Source organism: Dryas octopetala, chromosome 8 (genome assembly GCF_963921425.1).
Source record: "Dryas octopetala chromosome 8, drDryOcto1.1, whole genome shotgun sequence".
Classification (NCBI taxonomy): domain Eukaryota; kingdom Viridiplantae; phylum Streptophyta; class Magnoliopsida; order Rosales; family Rosaceae; genus Dryas; species Dryas octopetala.
In genome coordinates this window covers 18,527,271-18,537,744 of record NC_141373.1, presented here as the reverse complement: position 1 = coordinate 18,537,744, position 10,474 = coordinate 18,527,271, and the positions used below count along the sequence as shown (strand labels likewise).

At 37.0% G+C, this 10,474-nt stretch overlaps 1 protein-coding gene across 1 annotated transcript; it reads left to right on the top strand.

Annotated features, from left to right (window-relative positions):
* Positions 1–877: 877 nt before the first annotated feature.
* LOC147277766 (uncharacterized) lies at positions 878–9,745 on the top strand. Its single transcript, XM_086255714.1, has 4 exons — positions 878–929; positions 3,145–3,286; positions 3,427–3,457; positions 9,054–9,745. Exons 1-4 carry the CDS (start codon positions 878–880, stop codon positions 9,387–9,389), a joined length of 561 nt encoding a protein of 186 aa, XP_086111840.1. The 3' UTR covers positions 9,390–9,745.
* Positions 9,746–10,474: the final 729 nt, after the last annotated feature.

Genomic DNA, 10,474 nt, shown 5'->3' with positions numbered 1-10,474 from the left:
ATCTCATGTTACAAGGAGCTTCATCTTTCTTTCTTTATTTCCTCACAAGCTAGGTTACGATGAGCAACCTTCCCTTACAAAGTTACAACTTACTAGGAGCTATCTTACCCCCACTGGTTCCAGTTGCTTAAAGTACTCTCTCACTCTCAAAACTGAAAGGGCAGAGTCTGAAAGTTCCAAACTCATCAAACCCGTAAAAAAATTTTCTGGATTATGGGAAATTGTTGTGTTTCGTACCTATGGGTGTCTCGTATATTATTAGATTCTTGCAAAGCTCGGATCATGAAGGAAGCTACAGAATTCTCTGCCTCTTTTACTCTGGACTTTTCATCTCGTACAACTCACGTGACAAGTTTTTAACGGAAAATTTGATTGAGTTGACGGAATATCCTTGATTGAAACACTTAAAAAATAATAGTCCTTGATTGAAGTAAAGTGAAAACAAGATCCTCAACTGAAAATCGGGGTATAGTTATAGTCATTTTGCTATGATTTTTCCAATATTTAAATGGCCACAATCACTTGCAAACTAACCATGCCAATTTTTAGTGTTTTTGCATCCATTCTTCTTATGTAGACCCAAACCCCCCCCCCCCCGATCTCTTCTTCTTCTTCTTTTATTCTTCTATGCTCTAGTTCAATTTCAATATGAAACCGCAGTACCACATAGAGAAAACTAAAAACTCAATACAAAGAGAAAATCCAATTTCAATTTCTCTTTCTACAAAGTTGAAGTTGGGGTTGGGGTTGGGGCTGGGGCTGGGGCTGGGGCTGGGAAGAAGAAGAGGTGGTGGAAGGTGAGCCTGCACAGGGAAGAAGAAGAAGAGAAAAAAGGTTGGGGTGGTGAGGGGAGGATTTTTGGGTGGGCGATGTGCAAATGGTGGCAGGTAGGTCTAGTGTGGTGAGGAAGAAGAAGAAGAAGGGGATAGGTGGGTCTATATGGTAAATAAGGTTTTTATTTAATTTTATTTATAAAAATAATATTATTTTATTCCATATCATAATTGGATGTCATGTCATTTAATAAGTACACACTAGTTTTATTTTAGACCATTAGATATTCTAAAATGGGTTAAATACAAAAATGGTCCACAAACTTTACAGTGAATCTCAATTTGGTTCACTAACTATAAAAGTATCAATTTGGTCCACAAACTTTTCAAGTTGTACCAAAGCAGTACAAAATGTTAACTTTCATTGAAAAATTTAACGAAAACTGGTCATGTGCACAGCAAGTGACCACATTTTCAAAAACATTTTAGTATGTTCATCACATTTTCATGTGACCAATTCCGTTAATTTTTTGATGAAAATTAACATTTGTACTGGTTTGATACAACTTGGAAAGTTCGTGAACCAAATTAATACTTTTTATAATTAGTGGACTAAATTGAGATTCACTATAAAGTTCGTGGATCATTTTTGTATTTAATCCTTCTAAAATTCAATGACTTAAAAGCATTGTTAAAGTATTGGCATAAATTCAATTTAGACACATAACTATATATGCTATTTCAACGGGGTCCACAAACTTTCAAATATTTCAAATATATACCTGATTTATTATGTAAATTGAAAAATGAAATTTCGTCCATCAATTTATTGAGAGATCAGTTAAATGTTAGCTTGGCTTTTGCTAACGGGGATTAATTGGCGACGTGACACCAACTCATCATACATTTCCCGTCAAATGAGCAACACATATCCACTTGACACGGGCCCACACACCAATCACCTCTTTCCCGCTCGTCGAACGCTTTCCTGACCATTTACTCTCTCAAAAACATCATGTTTTTCCCCAAATTCGAATATAAATCTCTCACTTGTGTTCAACGAGCGAGAAATAGATGATGAGTTTGTGGACCCGTGTCAGGGGTTAGGTGGACTCGTGTCGCTCATTTCCCGCGGGTCCATCTAACCCCTGACACGGGCCCACAAACTCTCTCTCTCTCTATTATTATTAAATTGTGGGCTAGTGTCGCTCATTTGACGGGAAATGTTTGCTGAGATAGCGTCACATCGCCAAGTAATCTCGGTTAGCAAAAGCCAAGCTGTCATTTAACTGATCTCTCAACAAATCAATGTATAGAGATTCATTTTTCAATTTAGATAATAGATCGGGTATATATTTGAAATATTTTAAAGTTCATGGACCCTGTTGAAATAGTTTATATAGTTATATGTCTAAATTGAATTTATGCCCAAAGTATTTATTATCAAACTATTTGTCTCGTGATCCTATCCCATTATTAAAATACCTTATATTTGATAGCCTCCATTCTATTTCATATCACACAACATACAAATCAATATAATAAGAAAAAGTTAAATCTATATGTAATGTGTGCATGAACACATGCAGAAGATGCGCACAAAAATCTGTTTTCTTGTGATTTTCAAAGATCTCGTTTTGCTGAATCATATAATCGAGAATGTGAAGATCATATTATATATAATTTTATATCTATGTAGCGAGCCTTTGTTTCCAACTTGGCAACTCGTAGTTGGGACTCAATTTGTCTGCCAGTGGCGCGTGACCACGTGCCCTTCACTGATTTTTTGCAGATTCAATGGTCCTTGCAAATAATTAACAGTAGTGCTACATATACCACATTTTTATACCATAATTTTATACCACCTTATGCGGCAACTTACATGGCATTCATACATTGGATATTAAAAAATAAAAAGAAAAACTCAAAAAGGAAAAGAAAAACTTTGTCCAATAAAGTAATGACACGTCAGATGGTATAAAAATGTGGTATAAGAATGTGGTAAGTATAGCATTATTCAATAATTAAATAAGCTCTTGGTAATTGGGAGTTTGGGACAGTGAGTCACTTGGTAGGGCCCACCCACAAATTACAAAAATATCCTCCACCCAATGTAAAACAGACGAAGGAAAGATTCAAAGTGGTTCCACATGATTCCATCTTTGTCCTTTTTAGCTGAATATTCATTTCCTTCGTGTATAAGCAAATTCTTAGGGCCCGTTTGTTGTGCAGGATATGGGCTTGGAATAGGATAAGTTATTTGTTTACCATATTTGCTAAAAGTATGACTTTGGATTGGAAAAGGCCTAATCCTACCTAGTTCAGCCTAAGTTATATACTGTAGGATAACTTATCCAATTAAAATGTGAAGGATTAATATTCCAATCGTGCCTGAACCTCTCGCCTCTCTTGCTCTCGTCGATTCGATTTCCAACTACGGTGGTCATCTCCGGCCTCTCATCGCCGGCAAAAGTCATCTCCGGCAAGTCATCTCCGCCAAATGTCATCTTTAGGTCTCACTCCTCTCTTTCTCACTCTCTCTATCTCTATCTCTGTCTCTGTCTCTTGGTCACACTCTCTCAATCTTGTTTAATTCTCTCTAATACCAGCTATTATTCCATTGCTGCTATGTGATCCATCTTCTCACTCTCAGATTTGGGGCTTTGGTTGTGAGCTACGAAAAGGTTGAGGTTTTTCCTTTTTCTGAGCATTTTTCCCCTCTCTCTCTCTCTCACTATCTATCTATGTCTCTGTCTCTCGCTCACTCTCTCTCAATCTGTTACTTAATTTGGTTCTGGGTTTTTAATTTATGGGTTTGTTTGAAATTTTTTTTTGTTGCAGGTTACTAGGATTCTGCATTTTCTCTTGAGATAAACCTGATTTGCTTGAGATTTGTATTTTTTTTATGCAAGTTTTCATGTATATAGGCTTGTTTATTTGAGATTAGTCTGATTTTTTGTTGATTTGGACAAAACTATCATGGTTTTCATCATTTGGGTTTTGATTAATTTTTGAATGTGTATGGGCTAGCAGCTTTGAATGCATATTTGAATGTGTATGGGCAATACGTGTCTAGCTAACTATAGTTTAATTGGGATGAAATTTTGATGGCCAGTGTGGTTCTGGCAACATATGTTAACCATGAAATAGTTTGGTAATGATGACTAGTGATAGGGATAGCAACACAATAGTTTGTTACATACATGAAAGTGCTACATATATATGTAGCTTGGTGTCTTTTCAGTTCTTGTGATAAAGATGAAGATCAGATTAGTAATTAGAGCAGTTTGGTAAACTTTGTAACACTTGGAACCTTCCATCTTTCACTTTGGTGTTGTTTTTCTTCTTAATCCTTGTTGAGCTTTTGTGGTTGCTTTGGCTGTTATTAGCACTTTTTTTTTTTATAATATAAAAAAATGCATATCATTATTTTACTTATTCTCATTGAATATAATCTGACCCATATTTTCTCACAAACAAACATACATTTATTGATATGTTGGATGTCAAGTGTTTCAAACTTTTTGGTTACAACTGAAGTTTAAGATCTACGTTGTAAAAATGTACCTTTAGAAGTTCTTTGGTAAATGTAATACTATATGGTGTGTGTCTACTCTGTTTTTACATTTGTGAATGTGTAATATCTGCCTGGAACATCAATGTTTGATATGCATTTGGGAAATTTCCAGTATATGTGGGCCTGAAGTTGGAAGCTGCACTTGATGTTGTTCATGCTATACCTCTTTGTAGAAGATGTAATAATATCTTTTTATTTATGTGTTTGACTGAATGCATAGTGTGTTGTGGTTTTGTCTCGTCGGAAATTTCTGGAGGAAGCTACAGTTCTGGCCAAGAGCAGTAGGGAGACTGGGCAGTGGGGTAGTTTGTTGTTTTCCTAGTGGGGTACGATTTTGGAAGACAAATAGGACTTGCACAAGACTTTCCTAGTGTGGGAAGGAGTTCTAAAGGGTTTTCCTTGTGTACAAGGGAATAGAATTAGCTAATAGGTAGATTACCTAATTCTATTAGGATTAGGAATCCATATTGTAAGTGGTAAGTCTATGCTCTATAAATAGGCTGCTACAAGTCTCATAAAAAAAAGATATATAGCTAGAGACTTCTAGGGAAGAAACTCAAAGGGAGACTCGGGTTAGAGACTCAAGGGTGAGTGACTTCAAGGGAAGGGTTTTTCAAGAGGGAAAAACACAAGAGAGCTATTTGTGCAAGAGAGAAGAGAGCGGCTGCGAGTTGGGTAGTCTAGGGTTTCAATAAGTTCTTGTACTCTTATTCTATACATAGTGCAGCTGTGATTCTCTAAGGATCACACGGGGACGTAGGCAAAGTTAGCCGAACCTCGATAACAAATCTTGGTGTTCTTTGTGTTTACTTTTGCTGCCATATTGTGTGTTGTTTGCTATATCTGTTTTAACTCTAGAATACATCAAGGACAAGATCACAGGGGTGTTAATTCACTACAATTGGTATCAGAGCAAGGTTGGCTAATAGGTGTCCGCGATGTCTAGAGGAGGTCGAAGCATGGACTTAGGAGATTTAAGGCATGCTTTGAAGCCATATGATGGCAAGGATGATTTCACAGATTGGCAACGGATGATGAAGAACGTGCTGGTGCAGCAGGATCTGGATGATGCACTTCTTGGTGAGAAGCCGACAACCACGTCAGAAGGAACATGGAACAAGGTTCTCAAGAAGGCCAAGAGTTCAATAGAGATCCACCTCACAAGATCCGTGAGGTCTCACATCACAGAGGCGATGACAGCAAAAGAAGCATGAGACAAGTTAGAGAGTGTTTATATGGGCAAGACAGTGTCCAATAAACTCTTCTTGAAGGATGAACTCTTCGGACTTCGACTAGAAGAAGGTGGAGATGTAGCGGATCATGTATGCAAATTTCAGCATTGCATAGCTAATCTCGACAAGGTCGAAGAAGTTTACAAGGATGATGATAAGGCTATCATCTTGCTGAGATCCCTGCCATCTTCTTTCAAGCACTTCCGAACAACTTTGATGTTCGGAAAGGAGACTCTAAAGCTTGATGACGTGGTGCAAGCGCTCCAGTCATATGCAAAGTTAGATGATTTAACTGAAGGCACTCAGTCATCACAAGGCCTTTACGCTAAGGGCAAAGAGAAGAGTCGATGGAAGGAAAGGAGGGGCAGATCTAGCAAAAAGGGGAAGTCCAATGATTCCGATGAAGAAGGTGGTTGCTTCGAGTGCGGTTCACTAGACCACTGGAAAAGGGATTGCCAGATATGGCTGGAGAAGAAGAAGAAAAGGGCTGAAAACTCAAGTAACGTCGTGGTCGACGATGGGGAGCTTTTGGTGGTATCTTCAGGTAATTCTACTCCACATGCTTGGTATTTGGACTCCGGATGTAGTTTTCATATGTGTGCAAACAAGGAGTGGTTTCATACATATGAGGAATCTAGTGAGGGCAAAGTTTTGTTGGGAGATAACTCTGTGTGCAAGGTTCATGGCATTGGCACAGTCAAGGTGAAGATGCAAGATGGAATTGTTAGGTTGCTTGGGAATGTGCGATATATTCCTACATTGAAGAGAAATCTTATCTCTCTTGGAACTCTAGGGAAGAATGGGTATGCATTCAAGTCTAGAGCAGGGAAGCTCCAAGTCTTAAAAGGATCAAGTGTGATCCTAAAGGGAGTTGTGCAATCTAATAATCTCTACAAGCTTTCCGGGGTTACAGTGATAGGTGGAGCAGCTGCGTCTACCAAAGAGAGCTTGGATGTTGAGCTCATGGAGCATTGTAACAAGGGAGAGCAAGGACATCATCTCACAAAGGAAGAGTCTCATCAAATAAGTGTTATGGCTAAGGAAGAAGAAGCAACAAATCATGATTGTTGCTTGGTTAGTTATTCATCAAAGATTTACTTCAAGGATGCAGCAAGGGAAGTCAATAAAGATGAGGAAGGTTTGATTGTTGTTAAGGAAGATGCAACCATAAAGGCAATCAAGGTGGTTATGAAGGTAAATCCAGTTCAAGAGAAGGCCAACTCTGAGCTGGTGGAGCATAACACAAGGGTTGAAGAGTTTGGGCAGCAACAACAATCAACAAAGGTTCAAGAACAGGTGGAGAAAAAGAGCACAAGGCAGTCCAAGCCCAAAAGTACCATCAAGCTAACTCATAAGTTTTGGTGGGAAAATGACAGAGGTTACTATGGTGTTAGTAAGGGAAATCCGGCTACATTCAAGGGGGCTTGTGAGAGCAAGGAATGGGAACGTCGGAGGTGTGCTAGGTTGTCTCTACAAAGGAACTTCAGTTGGAAGTTAGTTCCTAAATCCAAGGAGAACGTTGGCTATGAATGGGTTTATGGAACAAAAGGCGAAGAGAATCTTGAGGCTGCAATTAAGATTCGAAGGTACAAGCTCGGGTTGAGCTTGCTCAATCTTCAAAGTTAGTTGATTAAGGTGGAGCACCTTCTCACTTAAGGTGCATTGAGGCAATAGGTTTTTTTTGCCAATGTGAAGGGGTTCTTGGAGGTTTGTTCGAGGTTACTTCAAGACTAGAGAATATCTCGAAGGTACAACATTCATGGCTTTGGTTCCGACTCGCCAAGGTGGAGATTGTTGTGGTTTTGTCTCGTCGGAAATTTCTGGAGGAAGCTACAGTTCTGGCCAAGAGCAGTAGGGAGACTGGGCAGTGGGGTAGTTTGTTGTTTTCCTAGTGGGGTACGATTTTGGAAGACAAATAGGACTTGCACAAGACTTTCCTAGTGTGGGAAGGAGTTCTAAAGGGTTTTCCTTGTGTACAAGGGAATAGAATTAGCTAATAGGTAGATTACCTAATTCTATTAGGATTAGGAATCCATATTGTAAGTGGTAAGTCTATGCTCTATAAATAGGCTGCTGCAAGTCTCATAAAAAAAAGATATATAGCTAGAGACTTCTAGGGAAGAAACTCAAAGGGAGACTCGGGTTAGAGACTCAAGGGTGAGTGACTTCAAGGGAAGGGTTTTTCAAGAGGGAAAAACACAAGAGAGCTATTTGTGCAAGAGAGAAGAGAGCGGCTGCGAGTTGGGTAGTCTAGGGTTTCAATAAGTTCTTGTACTCTTATTCTATACATAGTGCAGCTGTGATTCTCTAAGGATCACACGGGGACGTAGGCAAAGTTAGCCGAACCTCGATAACAAATCTTGGTGTTCTTTGTGTTTACTTTTGCTGCCATATTGTGTGTTGTTTGCTATATCTGTTTTAACTCTAGAATACATCAAGGACAAGATCACAGGGGTGTTAATTCACTACATAGTGTTCAATTTGATGTCCTCCTTATATAATATATTGTACTTGGAAGGCATCAACTGATATGTATTATATAAGTTGGTAGTTTGGTTTGATGTAATGTCTATTGGGTTTTAGTTAAACTCTAGGAGCTTAATTTTAGTGTACAAATATCAGCATTTTTACTAATATAGCAATTATATATATATAAACTAATATGACAACTCTTATTTCCTTTACTTCTGTTTCAACATGCACAAGTATTGCTCAAACTACTGCCATATGTTGAGTCAACAACAACCAATTTTTAAATTTCTTCTTAGCTCATATTATATGCTGTACAGTTGTTGCATATGTTTTTTAAGTATTAATGAATAGAATCATTAATTCAGTTTAGTGTCTATCTTATTTTAGGAATGGATACTAGTAATACTAGTCAAGTTAGTGGGGCTACTAGTAAAAAAGGGAGTCGACGTGTATGGTCAAGAAATGAGGATGGTCAAGAAATGAGGATGCACTTGTAGACATTCTTGAAGATCTAGTTGCAAAAGGCCAGTCTCGTGATAATGGTCAATTCAAACCTGGTACCAATTCTTTAATAGAAAATGCTTTACTTCAAAAGTTTCCAAGATCATGACTGAAAGCTAATCCACATGTTGACTCAAGAATCAAAGCTTTAAAAAAGCAGTACAGTCTAGTATATGATATGCTCCAGAAGAGTGGGTTTGCATGGAATGATGTAAAGAAATGTGTGGAAGTTGATAGTGATTAGGCATGGAATACCTATGTTCAGGTATGGTACTTATTTAGAAGCAACTAGCAACTAGAACTGAGGGGTTGGTCGTATCTATTATGGTCATGCATTTTTTATTTTTTTTTGGAATTGTAGCATGCAGATTGGTTTCTTGACTTAAATTTAATGTTGCAGTTGATGTTGATCTATTATCTTGCCATTCATGTCTTGCTTATTTGATTGGTTGTTCCCCATATTTCATTTGTTGATGATTCTGTTTGTTTGACATGTAGCATAACAAGGAAGCAGAAACCTATAGAGGCAAACCTTGTCCATATTATGAGAGACTCGTACATATATTTGGAACAGACCGTGCAACTGGAAGCTCTCTTGCACCAGCTGACATTCTTGAGGAGGTCAACCATAATCAAACTAATATAGAGGCTGGTGAAGTATCGGCTACTAAATCTCATTCCACACAAAGGAAAAAGAAAAGACAAGATGAGGTTTTATCTGCTGGGTTAGACAAGTTTGCTGAATCATTCAAGGAAGTTATGCAGACATCAAATGAGCAAATACGCCTCCTAATCCAATCAATGCAATTCAAAGATGACAAAAAGGATAAATAGGAGGAGACTCGGGCTAAAAAAGATGAGGTGCAAGCTGAGCTACTAAGGTTGGGGCTTTCTACTACAAATCGAATTAAAGCTTTAAAAGTGCTTGTGGCTGATTCTGATGCATCTACAGTTGATCTTTTTCTTGCTTTCGATACTGTAGAAGATAAAATGGAGTACGTATTGCAACTCATCTCATAAAGAATGAGTTGTATATTTGAGTAGTATTTGAATGACTAGATTGGTGAATACTAATTTTGGTACTATTATTTTGGTATGGTGGCTAAACTCATTGCATGACTAATGAGTTGAATATTTGAGTAGTTTTTGATTTACTATATTTGATAGATATTAATTTTGGTACATTATTATTTTACTTGTATTGAAAAAAATCATTTCCTTTGAAGTTGAAAAAAAAAAGTTGTTATTTTATTTCATATATTATTATTTTGTTAAATTTTATTATTCAAAATGTGAAAAAAAAAAAAATGGTTACCTTTTTTAAAAACAAGACTAAAATAGCATTATTTAGCAAATCTTGCCTTTTAGTTTTGTTTTGTGCACAACCAAACATGACATTGGATTAGATTTATCTTTTCCAGTCCAATGCTTTCCAATGCAATACAAGGATGACTATCCTTTCCAATCCAATCACGCGCACCAAACGTGTCCTTATAGTCTTATGCCATTGTCGGGCTGGATGAGTATGAAAAATACCGACAAAAGTAGATATTATTCTAATGTTAAAATATTGATTGATGTTATAATCTCATTTAATTATTTATATACAGACTCTTTAAATTAAGTATTTTATTAAATTCTTTAAATTAACTTTGTTTACTTATTGGAGTAACCGTAACGAAGTCATCACATGATATTCTTATGTTTTGCTGACCTTTAAATGTTAGTAGTTTTTTTTTTTTTTTTTTTTTTTTCTTCGAGTACAAATTTTTAGAATTGGATATATTGTATGTCGTACAAAATAAGCACCGACTTATTTGTAACAAAATAAGAAGCTATCATGTCATAATATATGTAACATTCATTTTGTTTTTTTACCATGAAAATATGTAACATTCATTAATAATTTAAAAATTAAT